At 44.9% G+C, this 23,056-nt stretch overlaps 1 protein-coding gene across 1 annotated transcript; it reads right to left on the reverse strand.

Annotated features, from left to right (window-relative positions):
- Nucleotides 1-2,744: 2,744 nt before the first annotated feature.
- LOC115898577 (putative FXYD domain-containing ion transport regulator 8) lies at nt 2,745-3,442 on the reverse strand. The gene is made up of 2 exons (XM_030933462.1): nt 3,260-3,442; nt 2,745-2,975 (listed from the first exon to the last, which is right to left on the reverse strand). Exons 1-2 carry the CDS (start codon nt 3,410-3,412, stop codon nt 2,841-2,843), a joined length of 288 nt encoding a protein of 95 aa, XP_030789322.1. The 5' UTR covers nt 3,413-3,442; the 3' UTR covers nt 2,745-2,840.
- Nucleotides 3,443-23,056: the final 19,614 nt, after the last annotated feature.

Below are 23,056 nucleotides of genomic sequence, written 5' to 3' on the forward strand. Positions count from 1 at the left end.
TGGCATTACAACATTCAGATTTTTCATGGTGACAGAATTCTTATGCTGGTTCATTCTCATCTAGAGAGGCTGCCACTTCTTTTTGAATTTATTTGCATTCAGGTGGGATTCTTTTCCTACATATATATGTGTGTGTGTACACACACACATATATATTTCCTCTAGAGAGTGTGACTGTAGTGTATGTTGAGTAAATTCTTTGCCTTTGTGCACTTTTGTTAGTAGGTTTTACATTGGGCTGTGCAGTTAGACCTGCAGACCAGTAAGTGGCGCTAACAAAGACCCAGCTGGGACACAAGCAACTGTGTATGTAATCGCTCCTGGCTTTCCCATAAATACCCCAATGACAAGCAAAGGCACCAGCTCTGCCTTGCCCACTAATATCCCAATGACAAGTGAAGGCACTAGCCCTGACTGGGGTGACTGGAGGAGCTCCTGGTGAGATGCACCAAGGTCTCTGCAGGGGGTAAGGAAGCTGCACTGACTTCACACCTTAGATATGCAGGAATGTGATCTGTTTCTCCTTTACACCCCTGTCCTGGTGCTAATGACTCTCCTTTCAGATGCAGTTTTCTATCTCCAGGCCACAGTGTAGCTGAGAGCCATGGAAATTACCTGACCCACAGTTCTCCACTGGAGTGGTTTGGGGATGGAACCTCTTCACTCAGCTCAATACAGACAGATTTATGGCTTGCCTGTTCTCTGATGGAGCAGCCCTGCTGCTTCATGTAGTAAAGAGTAATGGCTCTGCCATTTGGCCTGTGTACGTGAGTGTCAGTTGTGGTGATGTTGGCTGGTTGGGCTGGTCCAACCTCCGACCCTGGGGGAGGGGGTGGTCAGATGTCAGCAGTAGTGGACTAGACTAGATGACTCCCCTATTCTCAGGCCCCTACATGGCCCATTGAATGGCATGTATGAGTCTGAAAGGGGCTGGACCAGGACTGTGTCAGTCAGCCCAGCTTTCACGTGCTGGCTGTGAGAGAGAATGGTAGTCTGGTCCCTGGGTCACTGGCAGAACTCTCAGGCAGGGGCAGGGAGACAACAGGCCTATGGGGGCTGGGCTGCAGTTGAAATGGTCTGGCAAGAGCAGGGTGGCTGTGCTGTTAGGCTTTCACTGGGGAGGGCAGGCCCCCTCTTCTGAGGCAATAAAGATTGGCAGCTGTGGAGCATGTGGCCTACTTGCAGTTTCCTCCACAGAAGCAGTTCTGGATTTCACTATTGGGACCTATGAAGGTGACTGTTGCCTTGGCCTGTGGGCAGAAGGGGCAGAAGCAGCAGTGGCAGAGGGTGTGGAGGGCCTATCGGCGGCCTCTGGGAGTTGGCAGCCTCTGGGAGTTCACCCAAAGCCACAGCATTCAGGCAAGGGTAGGGTAGGTGCATGTGGGGCCTGTTACTGGTAACAGGTAAGGCAAGCCTTACCTTGCATGGAGCCATGGAAGCATGGGTTTACACTGGGTGTAGTCTGCCTGCTCCTTTGCATTGTGGCTGCAGGTTGTGTCTTTCTTTTGGAAACAATATTTTATGTCTTTTTTCTGTTGTTGAGAAAATAGATCACAATAGAGAGAACAGCAGTATGGTCATAGCAGCAGTTTGTTTGGTTTCCACAGGAACATGGAGGACAGTAGGGGCAGAAACTAGTTTGTGTTACTGTTCTTATTGTAACCTCTGACCTCTTGCTGTTCCCTCCACAGCGGGGCTATACAGAGTCTTCCAGATCTCTAACCCTCCTCACTCACAACTCTGAATACTGACAGGCAGGGCAAAGGATGCAGGATTTGTCTCTGTTATCTGACCAAGGGAACATGGGCAGAGAATCAAAGGACCCCTACTCTCACTCTGCCCATCCCAGTGTGTTGGCTCTAACAGAATGGGGGTCCCTCAGCCATCACCTGCCAGATACCCAACTTTAGGGATAGGAGTCTGCATCCTGATGGCCTGGCTTGTAGATTGAAATCTCAGAAGCAGGGAAGGTTGGAAAGGGGTACAGTCCCAGCGCCCATGGGGTTATTGCTGAGAAGATACGCAAGGGGCACATTCCCCAGGGATAGAGTAGAAGTCCTTAGCTTAAAATCACTGAGAACTCTGCAGAAGGGCAGGGTTGATGCAGACTTCTCAGTGGAAGCCTCCTGGAGAAAAAAATGATCATGAAAGGGAGTAGCTCGCCTGAAGGCAATGGCTGGGCTCACCAGCTCCTTGCTTTGAATCTCCAATTATTAATACTAAGAGACCTTCAGGATAGACTCATGTGAGGGTGAAATAAGGAAGCGAGTTTCTTGTAGAGGAGTGAAGAGGGTCCATGAGGAATTATAATGGCAGTCGTGCAAACCTCCCCAGGTCCTAGGATAATTGGAGATTCCTGCCCATGCTCCTACCCAAACCCATCCCCCTAAATCAAGAAAACGGGTTGGTCTCTCATGAAATAAGTGAACTCCTAGAAGCAGGAGATGATGGAGGCTCATGGTGGCAGAGAGGGATCAATGGTGACATGGCTCTGCTCCTGCCTGGAAAAGTGAGTCTCCACAGTTCATTAACACAATATCATGCATGAACAAGTAGCCATGAAGACCACAGTCAACAAACACGCACATACACAGACACGTAACAGGAGTTGGGCAAGACCACAGGATGCATGAGGGAGGCAAATGTTAGTTGCATCATTAGGTTGAAGAATGTTGTTAGAAGCGATAGAGATGGGCACAGGGAGATGTACAAGTTCTTGCCTTCTCCTGGGAAAATATCTGTTGCTAAAGTGGCCGGTTTTCTTAAGCATCGACATTTGCATCTAAAGGTTCAAGTAGCTACCTTCCGGTTCCAGAGGCTGCCTATCTGTGGGCTGCACTTCAGTTTTTTGCTATCTGGAGCTCTTTTGCATTTGCAATGATGAAGTTCTCCACCTGAGCTTCCTCATCTCCTGGATCCTGGGGCTTCTGATTGAAACTGCACTTGCATCTGTGACTTAGATGATGGAGGTTCGACTGGGCATGGTGGCTCACGCCTATAATCCCAGCACTTTGGGAGGCCGAGGCGGGCAGATCACTTGAGGTCAGGAGTTCAAGACCAGCCTGGCCAACATGGTGAAACCCTGTCTCTTCTAAAAATACAAAAATTAGCAGGGCATGGTGGTGCATACCTGTAATCCCAGCTACTCGGGAGGCTGAGGCACAAGAATCCCTTGAACCCAGAAGGCAGTGGTTGCAGTGTGAGATCCTGCCACTGCACTCCAGCCTGGGCAACAGATCAAGACTCTATGGAGGCTCACAAGCAGGAAGAGGACCATATCATACACCAGTCCCCCAATCCTCAGGGTCTGGTAGTTATCATGAAAAGGATCTATTTCCTTCTCCTTCTTAGCTGCACTGGCCAGGACCACAGGGACCAGCAGGCTGCGTACAAAGATCAGTACCACCTCCATGGCATCTGCACAGCTGGTCCCCTCCAAGACAATCCTAGGAGGACATGCTAAGTCCTGAGGAGCCTTGGTTCTGTCTTAGGGGTGTTTAGTAGTGCCCAACCTCCCATTCCCTCCCTGGCCTTCAGGCAGCAGGAGCAGAGGCAGCAGTGGCAGCAACTTGGAAGGGCCTAACAGTGACCTCTGGGATTTGGGCCCTCAGAGGAATGCCAAGATATAGCCACAGTGTTCAGGCAAGAGCAGGGCAGCTGTGCCGTGCTGTGCTGTGCTGTGCTGGGGGACTTTCATTGAAGCAGGCATGTCATGTCTAGTAGGGAGCCATGGAGGTGAGGGATCATGCAATGTGCAGCCTGCCCACTCCTCTGCATCATGACTGGGGTGCACAAAAGTTTCCTGCCTCCTCATTTCTTCCCTGACCTGTGGGTGGCAGGGGTTAAGGCAGCAGTAGCAGAGGCTACAGAGGGCCTATCGGTGGCTTCTGGGAGCTGGGGACCTTTGGGAGTTGAACTGTGCCAGAAATGTTAAGGTGGGGGCAGGGTTGGTTTGTTGGTGTTCTGCCCCCAAAGCAGGCAAGCCCTGTTTGGCAGGGTGCAGCAGAGGTGGGAGCCATGTGGTTTGTTATGTACCCATTCCTTCTTACCATGGCCATGGTATCTGTCCTAGGAGCATGTGAAAATGCCTGACCTCCCTCCTTGGCAGTGCAGCAGCACCTGGCTTAAGGCTGCTTGGGGATCAAAAGTCTGTTTAATTCCATGTGGGCTTGAGTGGTACCTCTGCTCAGTCTCCAGGTGGCTCCCTCTGATAGTCTGGAGACCTGAGGGGAGTCAAGGGGGCTCGTCCATGACTTGGATTGTAATGGTCCAGGGTGGAGATGTGGAACCCCTTGAATCTCTCACTCACTCGCCCGTCTCCCATGTTAGGAAGCCTCTCCTGGCTCTACACCCATCCTGGCTAAGCATAGTGCCCAGCTTCATTCTCCTGTGTTCTCCATGGTTCCTATTGCTTCTCTGGTGAATTTCAGCATGCTCTCTTACATGATCCACTTGAAATGTGAGTATTTACTCACTATTTTAACTCCTCTCCATCAGAGAGGTGCCCACAAGCGGCTTCTAGTCAGCCATCTTGAATCGGAACCTGACTTTCATCTTAAATTTCTTTGTTGATGCAATGGCTATTTGGGAGCATTTTGTTTGATTTACATGTATTTGTATAGTTCCCAAAGTTGCTCCTGGTATTGATTTCTAGTTTTATTTCATTGTGGTCTAAGAAGATACCCAATCTGATTTCTATTTTTAAAAAATTTGTTGAGTCTTGCTTTGTGGCCTACCATATGGTCTATCCTGGAGGATGTTTTATGTGCTGATGAAAAGAATATATATTCTGCAGTTGCTAGATAGAATGTTTTGTAAACATCTGTAAGGTCAATTTGGTATAGAGTGCAGTTGAAATCCAATGCTTCTTTGTTGATATTCTGTTTAGATAATCTGTCTAACGTTGCAAATGGATTGTTTAATTTCCCCACTATTATTGTATTAGTATATCTCTTTATATCTAGTAATATTTTATTTATTTGTTTATTTATTTATTTATTTATTTATTTATTTATTTATTTTGAGGTGGAGTTTCACTCTTGTCGCCCAGGCTGGAGTGCAATGGTGCGATCTCGACTCACCACAACCTCTGCCTCCCGGGTTCAAGAGATTCTCCTGCCTCGCCGGGCGCTGTGGCTCAAGCCTGTAATCCCAGCACTTTGGGAGGCTGAGACGGGTGGATCACGAGGTCAGGAGATCGAGACCATCCTGGCTAACACCGTGAAACCCCGTCTCTACTAAAAATACAAAAAAAATTAGCCGGGCGAGGTGGCGGGCGCCTGTAGTCCCAGCTACTCCGGAGGCTGAGGCAGGAGAATGGCGTAAACCCGGGAGGCGGAGCTTGCAGTGAGCTGAGATCTGGCCACTGCATTCCAGCCCGGGCGACAGAGCAAGACTCCGTCTCAAAAAAAAAAAAAAAAAAAAAAAAAGAGATTCTCCTGCCTCAGCCACCCGAGTAGCCGGGATTACACGCATGTGCCACCACCCTGGCTAATTTTGTATTTTTAGTCAAGACGGGGTTTCTCCATGTCAGGCTGGTCGTGATCTCCTGACCTCAGGTGATCCGCCTGCCTCGGCCTCCCAAAGTGCTGGGATTACAGGCGTGAGCCACCACACCCGGCCAATATTTGATTTATGAATCTTGGTGCTCTAGTGTTGGGTACATATATATTTAGACTTATATCCTCTTGCTGGACGGATTCCTTTGTTATTATATAATAACAATAAGACAGGGTGCCCCGGCTGGAATGCAGCAATGTGATCATGGCTCACTGCAGCTTTGAACTCCTGGGCGTAAATGATCCTCCTTTCTTAGCCTCCTGAGTAGCACATGCCACCACATCTGGCTAAATTTTTAATATTTATTTTGTAGAGACAGGGTCTCACTATTTTGCTGGTTTGTCTCAAACTCCTGGCCTCAAGTGATCCTCCCACCTTGGCCTCCCAAACTGCTGCGATTACATGTATGAGCCTCCATGCCTGGCCTGTTCTTGACTTAAAGTCGGTTAGTCGGTTTTATCTGATGTAAACATAGCTACTTCTGCTTTCTTTGGGTTTCAATTTGTGTGAAATATTTTTTTCCATCTCTTTACTTTTAGTCCATATGTGTCTTTACTGGTCAAGTAGAGAATTTAATCCATTTACATTCAAGATTATTTATTTATTTATTTGAGACAGAGTTTCGCTCTTGTTGCCCAGGCTGGAGTGCAATGGCATGATTTCGGCTCACTGCAATCTCTGCCTCCCAGGTTCAAGCGATTCTCCCGCCTCAGCCTCCCAAGTAGCTGGGATTACAGGTATGTGCCACCATGCCCAGCTAATTTTTTGTATTTTTAGTAGAAATGGGGTTTCTCCATGTTGGTCAGGCTGGTCTCGAACTCCTGACCTCAGGTGATCTGCCCGCCTCAGCCTCCGAAAGTGCTGGGATTACAGGCGTGAGCCACCGCACCCGGCCTCAAGGTTATTTTTGATGCTTGAGGTTTCGTTCCTGTCATACTGTCGATTGTTTCCTGGCTGTTTATGTATTCTTTGTTCCTTAGGTTTTCTCCTATTGCTTATTGTTGGGGTTTGGTGGATTTCTGCAATGGTATAATTTGAGGCCTTCTTCTTCCTTCTTTGTGTGATGATTACTTTACCAGTGAGTTTTATCCTTTCATGTTTTTATGATGACAAATGTCTTTTTTTTTTCCCCCTAGATTTAGAACTTCCTTGACAATTACTTTTAAGGTTGATCTAGTGGTAACAAGTTTCCTCAGAGATTGCTTGTTTGGGACAGGCTGTGCAGATAACATTTTGATGGCATCTACCTTTCTCCAGGAACACAAGTATGCCATTACAGCAATGACATCCTTTTTCAAGAAGATTCATCTGACACACTCAATAAGTATATATAAGTCCAATGTCATTTTTTACTTATAAATTAAAATTAACCATCACTCCTGTTAGTGCTTTCAAAAAACTTGTTCACAGCAACCTTTTTCATGCCTCCTGGAGTCTCTGGACCGCTCATGATAGTCATTAGTTACTTTAGGGCTTCCAGTGCAAGAAATTCTCATGCTATGCACCATTAAAATAACACATGGCTGGCTAACTGGGCTGTCCTAGAAATAAAGGCTTTCACTGGGTATGGTGGCTCACACTTATAATTCCAGGACTTTGGGAGGCTGAAGCAGGCAGATCACTTGAGGTCAGGAGTTTGAGATCAGTCTGGCCACCATGGTGAAACCCCATCTCTACTAAAAATACAAAAATCAGCTGGGCATGGTGGTGCACACCTGTAGTCCCAGCAGCTTGGGTGGCTGAGGCACGAGAATTACTTGAACCCAGGAGGCAGAGGCTGCAATGAGCCAAGATCGAGCCTCTGGACTCCAGCCTGGGTGGCAGGGCAAGAGTGTCTCAATAAATAAATAAATAAATAAATAAATAAATAAATAAATAATAGCTGGGCATGGTGGCTCACGCCTGTAACCTCAGCACTTTGAGAGGCCGAGGCAGGCGGATCACATGAGGTCGGGACTTCGAGACCAGCCCGAACAACATGGAGAAACCCCATCTCTACTAAAAGAACACAATATTAGCTGGGTGTGGTGGCGCATACCTGTAATCCCAGCTACTTGGGAGGCTGAGGCAGGAGAATCACTTGAACCCAGGAGGCGAAGGTTGCGGTGAGCCGAGATCATGCCATTGCACTCCAGCCTGGGCAACAAGAGTGAACCTCAGTCTCAAATAAATAAATAAAATAAAATAAATAGAGGCTCTCATAGACCCTGAGCCTGTGACCCTGTGATCTTCCATACCCAGCTGTCCATTATCCTTTGGATCATGGAGTGAGCACCTCACAAGCTCGGCCTGGCTACTGAGGCCTCCTTGAGACAGAATTGAGCCAAACCTGGGCCTTCTGGTATATTCCACCTGCAGAAAGGGGTGGCTTCTCCTGTCCTTTGTCCCTTGACAAATTCCGGGGTGCTAAAGGACATTATTCCTCTCCTAGACTTCTGGAGTACCCAGGAATTCCCTTGGGATAAACTGAGTGAACAGCAATGGGAGTTCAGACTCTGCAAACAGCACTTCTAACTATCATACATGACACAGCTTAATGAAATGTTATTTTTTCTATCCCTTAGCCTGGATGTCCCTAACGAAGGACCAGGCCTAAGGAACAACACACTTAACCAAACTTCAAGCAGTCATCTTAGCACTAGATGCCCTAATCAACAAATGATCTCATCTTCATATTTATTATAAATTATTAGGCCATTACCTAATAATTGTTCCCTTCAAGGTTCAACTCTGGGAACCTCTTGCTGCACAAACACTCAAATTATAAATCAAAATCACCCATCTTCACCTACACTAAGGCCACAATGCAAGACCTTGCCAGGACACTCCTTATTCCCTTCAGAGTTACAGACTTTAGTAATATTAACCAAAACACAAATTTTACTTGTTATACTATACTATGCTGGGCTCTTGGAAAAGGCATTAAACACTCAATTAAACTTTTATGCCCTGATAGTTTCCAAATAATTGATTTAATTGGGTGGCACAATGATGTCCTCAAACAATTTCTTTTCTTTTCTTTTTTTTTTTTTTTTTTTTTTTTTTTGAGACGGAGTTTCATTCTTGTTGCCCAGGCTGGAGTGCATTGGCGTGATCTCAGCTTACTGCAACCTCCACCTCTTGGGTTCAAGTGATTCTCCTGCCTCAGCCTCCTGAGTAGATGGGATTACAGGTGACCGCCACCAGTGCCTGGCTAGTTGTTTTTGTATTTTTAGTAGAAACGGGGTTTCACCATGTTGGTCAGGCTGGTCTCAAATTCTTGACCTTAGGCTATCCATCTGCCTCGACCTCCCAAAGTGCTAGTGTTACAGGCGTGAGCCACCACACCTGGCAACAATTTCTTTTCAAATTCCAGTCCAACAAATACACTCTTAAAGCTCTCTATTTGCCCCAGGCCTTAGTCTATTTTTTGAAATAATTTTTTGATCTTACTCCCATCCCATAAAGGTTGGAGACCAGATCGAAGACACTTACTCTTATCAGACTCATTAACCATAGCTTTTCCCATAGACCAGACAGCTTCACATATGATATGGTACCATTTGAACCTAAATTTCCACCTAAAACAAAACTCTATCAGGTGCAACTGCACACTATTCTGTTGATTGTTGGTCTTCTTGCCAATGGTTTGGGTGCTTTAATTGGTTTAGAACCAGAGGCCCAAACCCTCCAGTAGATGACTGTTTCAAGTAAACATGAAAAACGCTGAGGCCCACATCTACTTGAGTGGGTACCCACTTGTAAAGGATACCCAGTCCCATATCCTAGATGACATTGTCTTGGCCCAAAATGGAGATGACATAGCTTCAGACGAAATTGCCCCAACTCAAAACTTTACTGCTGGGTATTGCTGCAGACAGTATCACCCAACCCAAGACCTCGGTGTTGGGAATGACTCTGCCTCTGTGCTGCAGAGGACTTCCCCAATTGCACTAAACCTGCACTCTAGTGATGTCCATGGACTGCTTCTCCTAAGACACAAATGGACGCAGGACTTTTTTTGCTTAGTCCATGATTCTAGTATGTTTCTTGCTCTCTGTTACCCTCACACTCTCATACCTACAAGGGATTCTGATACATGTTACTAAAATTAATGGAGATTAATACTTTCCCCAGGAAACACCAGCCCCCATATTTGTCAACCCTTTGACACCCTAGGGGAGGATTACCCACTCCCTGATGTCTTTTTCTACTACCACCCTCCAGCTTTCCACCACAGTTTCTCACCTTGCAAATATAACCACGACAACCTCTCTTTCTCCTTAAAGTTAATATATCTTCACCATTCAACTACAGCTGCTTTAGACTTAAAATATAATGCTGAGGCATGAATGGGTGGATTGTAGAAAATTCTTAAAATTTTATGTTGCCTCAATATCCATTTTGAATACAATTTTATTTATTTTTTTATTTTTTTATTTTTTGAGACGGAGTCTCGCTCTGTCGCCCAGGCTGGAGTGCACTGGCCGGATCTCAGCTCATTGCAAGCTCCGCCTCCCGGGTTTATGCCATTCTCCTGCCTCAGCCTCCCGAGTAGCTGGGACTATAGGCGCCCGCCACCTTGCCCGGCTAGTTTTTTGTATTTTTTAGTAGAGAGGGGGTTTCACCGTGTTAGCCAGGATGGTCTCGATCTCCTGACCTCGTGATCTGCCCGTCTCGGCCTCCCAAAGTGCTGGGATTACAGGCTTGAGCCATCGCGCCCGGCCTACAATTTTATTTTAATATTATTATTATTTATTGAGACGGAGTCTCATTCTGTCACCCAGTCTGGACTGCAGTGGTGCAATCTCGGCTCACTGCAGCTTCCGCCTCCCGGGTTCAAGCGATTCTCCTGCCTCAGTGTCCTGATTAGCTGGGATTACAGGCACACGCCACCATGCTCGGCTAATTTTTGTATTTTTAGCAGAGATGGGGTTTCACCATGTTGGCCAGGCTGGTCTGGAACTCCTGACCTCAAGTGATCCACCCACCTCGGCTTCCCAAAGTGCTGGGATTGCAGGCATGAGCCACCATGCCTGGCCACCTGACCAGAATCTAAGTAAAAATCTTCGAACTTGTTTCCTATTGTGGTATGTATTGATTTTTTACCTTCCACCTGAAGAACTTGGGGCTGCTCCAGGCTGAGTTTTGCCCAGGATGCTGGCAAGAAAATCATATCTGGCTCCCAGTGGCAGTGATGGCAAGCATGGCATAAATTGGACACAAGTCAGATAACAGTCACAGTGGTCTGGTCTCTGCCAGTATAAACAAGTTTCCTGTGTGAGGGCACTCCCCTGGTTACAGGTCAGACAGCTAAGCATTAGGCTGTCAACCAGGTAAAAGAAGTATCCCATGAAAGGCACACTGTAAACACCCATGTCTAACTCCCTTTCATGTTCCCCTAGATCAAGGTTGCTAGCCACTCTAGTACTGGAACCTTAATTTAACTGGGGGGGTCTCAAAACAACGTCCTATGTTTCCTTATTGATTTACTTTCTATAGAATGTGTTCATTGTTGAAAGTGAGTTATTGAAGTTCTCTACTCTTATTATATTATAGTTTGTCTCTCCAGATCTATTAACATTTGCTTTATATATTTTTTTTTTTTCTTTTTTTTGAGACGGAGTCTCGCTGTGTCGCCCAGGCTGGAGTGCAGTGGCCGGATCTCAGCTCACTGCAAGCTCCGCCTCCCGGTTTCACGCCATTCTCCTGCCTCAGCCTCCCGAGTAGCTGGGACTACAGGCGCCCGCCAGGTCGCCCGGCTAGTTTTTTGTATTTTTAGTAGAGACGGGGTTTCACCATGTTAGCCAGGATGGTCTTGATCTCCTGACCTCGTGATCCGCCCGTCTCGGCCTCCCAAAGTGCTGGGATTACAGGCTTGAGCCACCGCGCCCGGCCATTTGCTTTATATATTTAAGTGCTCCAATATTACGGGTGTGTGTGTGTGTGTGTTTGTGTGTGTGTGTATACATGTATGCTTTTTTTTTTTTTTTTTTTGAGACTGAGTCTCGCTCTGTCACCCAGGCTGGAGTGTGGTGGTGAGATCTTGCCTCACTGCAAATATTGCTTCCCAGGTTCAAGCAATTCTCCTGTCTTACCCTCCCAAGTAGCTGAGATTACAGGTGTGAACCACCACACCTGGCTAATTTTTGTATTTTTGGTAGAGATGGGGTTTCACCATGTTGGCCAGGCTGGTCTCGAACTCCTGACCTCAAGTGATCTGCCTGCCCTAGGCCTCCCAAAGTGCTGGGATTACAGGCACGAGCCACCATGCCCAGCTGGTACATGTACATTTATATTTGTTATATCCTTTTAATGAACTGAGCCCTTTATCATTACAGTGTGATCTCCCTTGTCTCTTTTTATGGTTTTTGACTTCAAGTCTATTTTGTCTAATATAAATACAGTGTGCTCTGCTCTCTTTTGATTCCATCTGCATAGAATATCTTTTTCCATCCCTTTACTGTGTGTGTTTTCCTACAGGTGAAGTGCATTTGTTGTGGGTAGCCTATAGCTGTTTTTTTTTTTTTTTTTCTTGGCTGTAAAAAAACTCATTCAGCCACTCTTTCTTTTAACTGGAGAATTTAATCCAATTACACTAGGGTAATTATTCATAGGTAAGGACTTACTACTGCCATTTTGTTAGTTATTTTCTGGTTATTTTGTAGATCTTTTGTTTCTTTCTTCCTGTCTTTTCTTCCTTTGTAATTATATGATTTTATCTATTAGAATGCTTTCATTCCTTACTATTTATTTATTTATTTATTTATTTATTTTTTGAGACAGGGTCTTACTCTGTTTTCCAGGCTGGAGTGCAGTGGCATGCTCATGGCACACCACAGCCTCGACCTCCTGGGCTCAAGTAATCCTCCTGCCTCAGCCTCTGAGTAGCCAGTACTACAGGTATGCACTACCAAACCTGGCTAATTTTTTAAAAACATTTCTGTAGAGAGGGGGTCTTACTGTGTTGCCCAGGCTGCTTTCAAACTCCTGGCATCAAGGAATACTCCACCTCAGCCTCCCAAAGTGCTAGGATTAGAGATGTGAGCCACTATGTCTGACTCATTTCTTACTTTTTCTATTTTGTGTATCTACTATAGGTTTTTGCTTTGTCATTACCATGAGGCTTGCATAAAACTTCTTATAGTTACAACAGTCTCTTTTACGCCGATAACAGCTTATCTTAGATACATAAAAATACTCTACGTTTGCCGGGTACAGTGACTTACACCTGTAATCCTAGCACATTGGGAGGCCGAGGCGGGCAGATCACTTGAGGTCAGGTTCGAGACAAGCCTGGCCAACATGGTGAAACCCCATCTCTACCAAAAAATACAAAAACAGTTAGCCGGTCTTGGTGGCATGTGCCTGTGATCCCAGCTACTTGGGAGGCTGAGGCATGACAATCGCTTGAACCCAGGAGGTAGAGGTTGCACTGAGCTGAGATTGCACCACTGCACTCCAGCCTGGGTGACAGAGTGAGACCTTGTCTCAAAAAAACCAAAAACCAAAAAAAAAAAAAAAAAAAAAACCAACAACTCTACATTTTATTCTGTTCCCTCCCTCATTTAAAAATTTTTATGTTACAATTTACATATATTTATATTGTGTATCCCTTAACAAATTATTGCAGCTATTATTATTTTTATTATTTTTCAGAAAGGGTCTCACTCTGTCACCCAGGCTGCAGTGCAGTGGTACCATCATGGCTCACTGCATCCTCTACCTGTTGAATTCAAGCAATCCTCCCACCTCAGCCTCCCAAGTAGCTAGGACCACAGACATGTGGCACCACTCCACCTAATTTTTAAAAATTTTTCTTGTAGAGACAAGGTCTCACTATGTCACCCAGGTTGGTTTTGAACTCCTGAGCTCAAGTGATCCTCCCACCTCAGCCTCCCAAGGTGCTACTGTTATTTTGATAGTTTTGTCTTACAACCTTCATACTAAAAATAAAAATGATTTACAAACGACCACCATTACACTATTAGAGCATTTGACCTTTCACTTACTTTTGTTTTGTTTTGTTTTGTTTTTGAGATGGAGTCTCACTCCGTTGCCCAGGCTAGTGTGCAGCAGCGCAATCTTGCCTCACTGCAGCCTCTGCCTCCTAGGTTCAAGCAATTCTTATGCCTCGGCATCCCGAGTAGCTGGGATTACAGGTGTGTGCCACCATGCCTGGCTGATTTTTTGTACTTTTAGTAGAGATGGGGTTTCACCATGTTGGCCAGGCTGGTCTGGAACTCCTGACCTCTAGTGACCTGCCCACCTTGGCCTCCTAAAGTGCTGAGATTACAGGCGTGAGCCACCGTGCCCAGCCTCATCTTTATTTCTGAAGGACAGCTTTGCCAAATACAGTATTGCTGGTTGGCAGTTTTCTTTCTGCACTTTGGATATCTCATCCAAGTTTCTTCTGGCCTGTAAAGTCTCTGCTGAGAAATCTCCTGCTAGCCTTATTGGAAAAATCATTATATATTATTTGTTTCTTTTTTCCTGCTGCTTTTAGAATTTTTTCTTTGTCTTTGATTTTTTACAGTTTCATTATAATATGTTTTGATATAGTCTTATTATATTTGGATTGACTCTGACTGGAAACTTTTAACCTCCCTGTATTTGGATATTTACATCTTTTCCAAATTTGAATTTTTTTCTGCTATTATTTCTTTAAATAAGCTTTCTTCCCCTTTATTCTTCTCTCTCTCTCTCTCTCTTTTTTTTTTTCCATTTGAGACACAGTTTTGCTTTTGTTGCCCAGGCTGGAGTGCAATGGTGCAATCTCGGCTCACTGCAACCTCCGCCTCCTGTGTTCAAGTGATTCTCCTGACTCAACCTCTCAAGTAGCTGGGATTACAGGCACCTGCCACCATGCCCAGCTAATTTTTGTATTTTTAGTAGAGACGGGTTTCACCATGTTGGCCAGGCTGGTCTCGAACTCCTGACCTCGGGTGATCCATCCGCCTCAGCTTCCCAAAGTGCTGGGATTACAGGTGTGAGCCACTGCACCCAGCCTGTTCTTCTTTTTAATGAACTTCCATAACTTGAATATTTGTTCTTTTGATGTTATCTCATAAATGTAGTAAGCTCTTAATTCCTTTCCTTCTTTAGCCTCGGATGATATATTTTCAAATTTCTAGTCTTATGAGTTCACAGATTTCCTCTTCATTTCATTCCTTTTACTTTTCAGCTTAAGAATTTGTTTGACTTTTTAAAAAATTAATTTCAATCTCAGTTAAATTTCTTCTTTTAGTCATTATTACTTTTAATTGTTTTCTTTAAGCTGTTGAACTTTTTTTTTTTTTTTTTTTTTGAGACTGGGTAGGTCTCACTCTGTCACCCAGGCTGGAGTGCAGTGGTGAGATCTCAGCTCACTGCAACCTCCACCCCCAGGGCTCAAGCGATCCACCTCGACCTCCCAAGTAGCTGGGACTACAGGTGTGCACCACTAAACCCAACTAATTTTTTTTGTATGTTTACTACAGACAGGTTCTCACCATGTTGTCCAGGCTGGTCTTGAATTCCTGAGCTAAAGCAATTGACCCCCCTCGGCCTCCCAAAGTGGTGGGATTACAAGCATGAGACACTGCACCAGCCTGAACTTTCTTAAATAATTATTTTGAATTGTTTGCCAGGCAGTGTGTATATCTCCATTTCTTTGGGGTCAGCTACTGAGAAACTATTATTATTATTATTATTATTATTATTATTATTATTTTTGAGACGGATTCTTCCTCTGTTGCCCAGGTTGGAGTGCGGTGGCACGATCTTGGCTCACCGGCTCACTGCAACCTCCAACTCCTGGGTTCAAGCAATTCTCTGCCTCAGCCTCCCAAGTAGCTGGGATTACAGGCACCCGCCACCATGCCCGGATAATTTTTTTTTTTTTTTTTTTTTTTTTTTTTTTTTTAGTAGAGATGGGGTTTCACCATCTTGGTCAGGCTGGTCTTGAACTCCTGACCTCGTGATCCACCCGCCTTGGCCTCCCAAAGTGCTGAGATTATAGGTGTGAGCCACTGCGCCTGGCCTACTGAGAGATTGTTGTGTTCTTTTGGTGAAGTTATGTCTCCTTGGTGTTTCATGTTTCTTGTTGCCTTCAGCTGATGTCTGTGGATTTGAACAATTTGGGCCTTGTTTCAGTTTTTATAGAATGCTTTCCCTGGGAAAGCCCTTCACCAATCAGCTCATCCAAATATTCTCAGCAGGCTCTCAGGCATGATTTGAAGAAAACCTTGTTGCTGGAGTCCTTGAACAAGCTGGCCTACGCCTGTGTCAGTAGGTAGACAGGCGTAGGCCACCTACACCTGCAGGGTTGAGTCTGGGCCTGCATCCACTTGGGTGAACCTGTTAATTGGGACTGCACTGTTGAGCCCAGAGCCTGGGTCCATGAGTCTGAGGCTGAGACCTGTGTCTCCAGAGGCAAGCCTGAAGCCTGGTCCAGAGGCTGACCTAGCACTTGGTGGGGTGGGGCTTAGGCCTACATCTACAGAGGCTGGGCAGTTGCTGGGATGATCCTGGAGCCTGAGTCCACAAGCACTGGCTTGGCACTGGGGCTGGCCTGGACCCTGAGTCCATGGTGCAGGTCTGGGTCCTGGGTCCACAGGGCCTGGCCTGGATCCTATGTCTGCAGATATAGTCTTGAAGCCTCAGTCCATGGGGTCTAGCCCGGCACTGGGGTCTACTGCAGTGGGCCTTGACCCTGGGTCTGTTGGAACAAGCCTGGATCTTGTGTTTTCTGGAGCCTGTTTCCACTGGGATCAACCTGGGCTAACCTGGTGCTGGGGCTGGTGTAAAGCCTGGGTTCACAGGGTCTAGTCTGAAGCCTAGGTCTATGGGAACTGGCCTCATGCCTGGAGATCCTGGGGCTGGTCTTAAGCAAGGGGCTGTCAGGCTCAGCCTGGAGCTCACGTCCACTTGTCCCAGCCTGGAGGCTGGGTGTGTAAGTGCTGGCCTAGAGACTAAGACTGTGAGGGCTGGCCTGGGTTTAGGGGACTTGAGGGTTCCTGTGACCCGGATACACTGGGGCAATCTTTAAGCTTGTGTCTGTAGGGGCAAATCCAGCACAGGGACCTACTGGGAAAGGCCTGGACCCTGGGTCTGCTGAAGCATGAAGCCACAGGGTCCAGCTGGAGTGTGAGGTCATGGGGACTGGCCTGGTGCTGGGCAGGCCTGGAGCCTGTGTCTGTGGGTGCCTGCCTGGTATTTGAGTCCAGCATTGCTGACATGGTGCTGGAGCAAGTCTGAAACCTGGCACCACAGGGGCTGACCAGGAGGTGGGTTTGTGGTTGCCAGCCTGATGACTACAGTTGCAGGGAACAGCTGATTGCTGGGGTGGAACTGAAGATTGGGACTATGGGGGCTGGCCTAGTGGTGAGCTGGTCTGGAGCCTGGGGCTGCTGGGATTGGCCTGGCTCACTGAGGTTTTTTTAAATGTGTAGATGAATGTGTCTTATCAAATTTGGGAAGTTTTTTTTTTTTTTTTTAACCATTATTTCTCCTTTTTAAAATTATTTTTTATTATTTTTATTTTTTTATGCTAGTTCACTCTATCTCCACCTGAAACTTCCATACTGTGTATGTTGGAATCTTGATGGTGTTCCATAGGTCCCTCACATTTTGTTCATTTCTCTTAATTCTTTTTATTTGTGCCTCTTAGACTGAATAATTTCAATTGACCTATTCAAGTTGATTCTTTCTATTGGCTGCTCAAATTTTCTGTTGAATGGCTGGAATGAATTTTTTGTTTCAGTTGTTGTATTTTCAGCTCCAGAATTTCTATTTGGTTCCTTTTTATAAATGCTATTTCTAATTTATAATTTCTGTTTGTTGAGACATCATTCTCTCGGTGTTTTTTACTTCTTTGTCTGTTGTTTCTTTTAAGTCTTTGAGCATATTTGAAATACTTAATTTAAATTCCTTGTCTAGTGGGGCGAGGTCAGCATGTCAGCATAGAAGATTCAGCCTTCCTCTCCCTGTGAAGAACAATTCTGCACCTATCCATGAACCAAAATATCTCTGGAAGAGGCTAGGATCCACTTAAGGTGACACAACAATACAGTAGAAGAGAAAACCCAAAAAGAGCCACACAAAAATGGTAATAAGAACAAGTTCATTTTACCTCCATCACTCCATCCTCCATGCTGACACTGCTCAGCATGGAGAGGGACCTCCCTAGCTTGAGTTTGCCTTGCAAGACAAAGCAGAGCAAGGTATATAACCAGTTTTGCCAGTATTTTAGGACACTGCTTATATGACTAGCTTCAGTTTCAACCCACCCAGATCTCTGGGGGTAATCTGCATAGCTGAGATATCTGGAGACAGCCAAGAACAAAGACAAGAGATGAGGTTTTATTTTTATTTTTATTTATTTATTTTTTGAGACAGAGTCTTGCTCTGTCGCCTAGGCTGGAGTGCAATGGCATCATCTCGGCTTACTGCAACCTCCACCTCCCAGGTTCAAGTGATTCTCCTGCCTCAGCCTCCTGAGTAGCTGGGATTACAGGTGCCCACCACCATGCCTGGCTAGTTTGTGTATTTTTAGTAGAGACGAGGTTTCACCGTGTTGGCCAGCCTGGTCTCGAAAGCCTGATCTCAGGTGATCCGCCCGCCTCAGCCTCCCAAAGTGCTGGGATTACAGGCGTGAGACACTGCGCCTGGCCTGCATGAGCTCTTTTAGAATCAGTCAAAAGGTGCAAGTTATTGTGACCCTCAGTGGCCTACCTGACATGGGAAAGCAGCAGACTTCTCCACTGAGGACCCAAACAGTCCCTGGAGCTGCTGTGTAGACTCCACAGCCTTAACCGCTGAGGATTCCTCAGTGTTTGAAATTGTGGAGCCCAGCAGCTTGTCCTGCAGAGGAACATAGCAGCTTTTATTATTGAGAAAAACAAATGCCAGCACATCAGCAATAAACCCCCCTGCCACTTTTGCTACAGAAGGCCTTGCAGTTTTCTTCACATTCATAGTCTAAGGTGCTGGAGTCATCTCCCCTTCCCATTCCCAGGAGCCATCTAGGGCAGGATTGCTATTGCTGCAGTTTCCTCAGCCTGGTGACACAACCCAGGAGCCTTGAAGTCTTTAGGTGCCTAACCAACCACCCTCCTCCGCAAAGCCACCTGAACTGCTCCTGTTGTGGTTGTCCCAGCCCAGGGTACCACTGCAGTGGCCTTCATATACTCCAGGTGCCTAAGACAACCATCCTTTCCAAAGCCACCCCTGATGTTACTTACATGGGTGCTCTGGCCCAGAGACCCAGTGCAGCTATTGCACCTGTGCCTACAAAGAACCCTAAAGCCCCTCACCTCAGGAATTGACCCCACATACACTCACGACTGATCTCTGCAGGACTACTGCATGCTGTCAGCCCTGGCTCCTATAGTGGTTCATGCATAAGCTGCTGGCCCTGCCCCATTGGTCCTGCATTTATCACTATGCTGCACATGCCTACCCACCTCCAGTTGAGCCCTGCAGTTGCCACACACACACATGCGGACAGCCTGACCCCTGTTGCCATCATGCATCTGGCCCTTGTGATCAGGCATGGGCAACCTGCAGCACCTACCACCACATCTACGCTCACATTCAGGCCCAGCTTTGGCATATGACCCAAGCTCTTGCTACCATGTGTGAGGCTACAACAGGCTGCTGCAACCAGACTCCACAGTGGAGCATGTGCACACTTTCAGCTCTGGCCTCCACTGCTGCCAGTCCCAGACCCTAGCTGTTTGTCACATATACATAGCTGAGGACCCCAACAGCCCTCATAATCTTTGCGAACCTCCCACAGCTCTTGACACAAAGGACCATGCAGTTGCCAATGACTTATGCATGCCTGAGCTGACTAGACTCAGCCCCCACCCGCCGCCACACCACCAGACCCAGAGCCACACTACGCCCCCACATTTGGTTTCCTATGGTCTAGACCCAGTACCACAGTGCACCTAGTATGTCTCCCTTTTTCCTTCTTAGGTAAAGGGCTTTCCTTGCCAAAGCCAGGCCATAATGTCTGAAAGGTGACTGCTGTTTCAAAAGTGCAGACACCTTTGCAAGACTACAAGGATGAGGAAGAATCAGGGAAACATGATATTGCCAGAAAAACACAATAAACTTCCAGTGAGTGACCACAAAGAATTGGAGGTACATGAATTGCCTGACAAAGTATTCAAAACAATTGTTCTAAAGAAGTTCAGCAAATTACAAAAAAACAAATAATTTTAAAAGATCAGGAAGACAGAATATGAACAAAACAAGAAGGTAGGCAGAGATTCAAAACTTGAAAAAAGAACCAGATAAATTTTCAAGCTGAAAAATATGATGATTGAAGTAAAAAATACCAAAGATACTTCAACAGCAGACTACATCAAGCAGAATAACAAATAAGTGAATGCAAATATAGATGACTGGAAATCATCCAGTTGGAGGAGAAAAAGAAAAAAAATGAAAAGGTATTAAGAAAGCCTACAGGTCTATGGGACACCACCAAGAAAATTACTATTTGCATACTGAAACTATAGATGGTGAAGAGAGCAAGAAAGAGGCAGACAGCTTATTTAAAGAAATAGTGGCCAAAAAGTTCCCATCTGGGAAAAGAGAATATGGAATTACAAGAAGCTCAGGAATATGCAATTAAATTCAACCAAAAGAAGAGTTCATCAAGACACATTATAATCAAACTATCAAAACTCAAAAACTAAGAAAGAATTCTCAAAGGAGCAGAAGAAGCATATCACATACAAGGAAGCTTTAATATGGCTACCATCAGATTTCTCAGCAGAAACCTTATAGGCCAGGAGAGAGTGTGAGGATATATTCTAAGTGTTAAAGTCAAAATTCATCAACTAAGATTACTATAATCAGCAAAGCTGTCTTTCAGAATTAAATGAGAAATAAAGACTTTCCCAGACATAAGCTGAGGGAATTCATCAACACAAGGCCTGCCTGAGAGGAAATGCTAAATAAAGTTTTCCAATCTGAAAGAAGACATTAATTAATGAAATGAAAAGATATGAAAGTATAAAACTTAGCAGTAAAAGTAAACACATGGTCAAATTCAGAATACTCTTAAACTGTAATCATTGTTCCAAAGTTTTATCATATTGGTGTGGGCAATAACGTTTTAGATATGAACACAAAAGCAGAGGGAATAAAAGCGAAAATAGACATATGGGATTACATGTAACTAAAAGACTTCTGCATAGGCAAGGAAACAATGATCAGAGTGAGAGACAACCTTTGGAATAGGAGAATATATTTGTAAACCATACATCCAGTAAGGAGTTAATATCCAGTATACAGAAGGAACTCAAATAACTCAATATCAAGAAAACAAATAGCTCAATTAAAAAATGGGCACAGAACCTGGATAGACATTTTTCAAAATAAGACTTACAAATGGCCAACAGGCTGGGTGCGGTGGCTCATGCCTGTAATCCCAGCACTTTGGGAGGCCGAGGTGGGAGGATCCCTTGAAGTTAGGAGTTCGAAACCAGCCTGCAAACATGGTGAAACCTGTCTCTGCTAAAAATACAAAAATTAGCCAGGCATGGTGGTGGGTGCCTATAATCCCACCTACTCAGGAGGCTGAGGCAGGAGAATCACTTGAACCCGGCAGGCAGAGTTTGCAGTAAGCCGAGATAGCACCACTGCATTATCTGTAGCCTGGGCAACAGAATGAGACTTTGTCTAAAAAAATAAATAAATAAGGCCGGGCGCAGTGGCTCATGCCTGTAGTCCCAGCACTTTGGGAGGCCGAGGCGGGCAGATCACCTGAGCCAGGAGTTTGAGACCAGCCTGGCCAACATGGTGAACCCCTGTCTCTATTAATAATACACAAATTAGCTGGGCATCGTGGCAGGTGCCTATTACTCAAGCTACTTGGGAGGCTGAGGTACGAGAATCGCTTGAACCCAGGAAGTGGAGGTTGTAGTGAGCCGAGATCGCACCACTGCACTCCAGCCTCAGTGACAGAGAGAGACTCTGTCTCAAAAAAATAAAAATTAAAAGAAAAGAAAGAAAAGAAAAAAAAAGAAAAATGCAAATCAAAACCACAATGCAATATTGCCTCACACCTGTTAGAATGACTATTTTCAAAAAGACAAAAGCTAAGGATTGGTGATGGTGTGGAGAAAAGGGAAACTTTATACAGTGTTGGTGGAAATATAAATTAGTACAACCATTATGGAAGCTTGTGAAAACACTAAAAATACAACTACCTTATGATCCAACAATCCCACTTGTGGGTATTGTTCAAAGAAATTGAAATCAGTGTGTTGAAGAGACATTTGCCCTCCTATGTTTATTATAGCATTATTCACAATAGTCAAGATATGAAATCAATGTAAGTCCCCATCAACAGATAAATGTATAAAGAAAATGTGATATACATACACAATGGAACACTAGTCAGCCTTAAAAAGAAGGAAAATCTGTCATTTGCAACAACATATATGAACCTGGAGGACATTATACTAAGTTAGGCCACGCACAGAAAGATGAATACTATATTATCTCACTTATATGTGTAATTTTCAAAACTTGAAATTATAAGGAGTAGACTGGTGGTTAACAATCTGAAGAGAGGGTCGAAATGTGTTGATCAAAGGATAAAAATTTTAGAGAGAAGGAATAAGTTTTTGAGATATATAGCACAGCATGATGACAACAGTGATAAGGTATTGTACATTTCAAAAACTGCTTAGTAAATTTTAAGTATTCTCATCATAAAATAAGTATGTGAGCTGAGATATATAGTAAGTAGCTTGACTTAATTATTCTACAATGCATGCATATATCAAAATACCACATTTTACCTCATGAATATATACAATTATTTGTGAACTAAAAATACATTTGAAAAAGAACTACTAGAAAAACTAAAAATGAGAAAATAAATAAGCAAATTAATTAATTAAAATCCTTGTCTAATAAGTTTAATGTTGGTACTTTCTCAGGGACCATTTTTTGTTAATTACCTTCTTTCTGTATATTAGCTATACTTTCCTGTTTTCTGTATGCCTTGTAATTTTTTAATGAAAACTGCACATTTAAATATTATAATGTGATACCTTGGGAAATAAAATTCCTCCCTCTCCCTAGTGTTTGCTGGTGAATTTTTTTTTTTTTTTTTTTTTTGAGATGGAGTCTTGCTCTGTTGCCAGGCTGGGCATGATCTTGGCTCACTGCAACCTCTGCCTTCTGGGTTCAAGCAATTCTCCTGCCTCAGCCTCCTGAGTAGCTGGGATTACAGGCATGTGCCACTATGCCCAGCTAATTTTTGTATTTATAGTAGAGATCGGGTTTCACCATATTGGCCAGGATAGTCTTGATTTCCTGACCTCGTGATCTGCCTGCCTCGGCCTCCCAAAGTGCTGGGATTACAGGCATGAGCCACCGCACCTGGCCACTGGTGATGTTTTTAATAGATTGTAATTTTTTTTGAGGTAGTGTTTGCTTTCTCACCCAGTCTGGAGTTCAGTGGGGCAATCGCAGCCCAATGTATCCTTGAACTCCTGGGCTCAATCAATCC

This window comes from Rhinopithecus roxellana, chromosome 7 (genome assembly GCF_007565055.1).
Source record: "Rhinopithecus roxellana isolate Shanxi Qingling chromosome 7, ASM756505v1, whole genome shotgun sequence".
NCBI lineage: Eukaryota > Metazoa > Chordata > Mammalia > Primates > Cercopithecidae > Rhinopithecus > Rhinopithecus roxellana.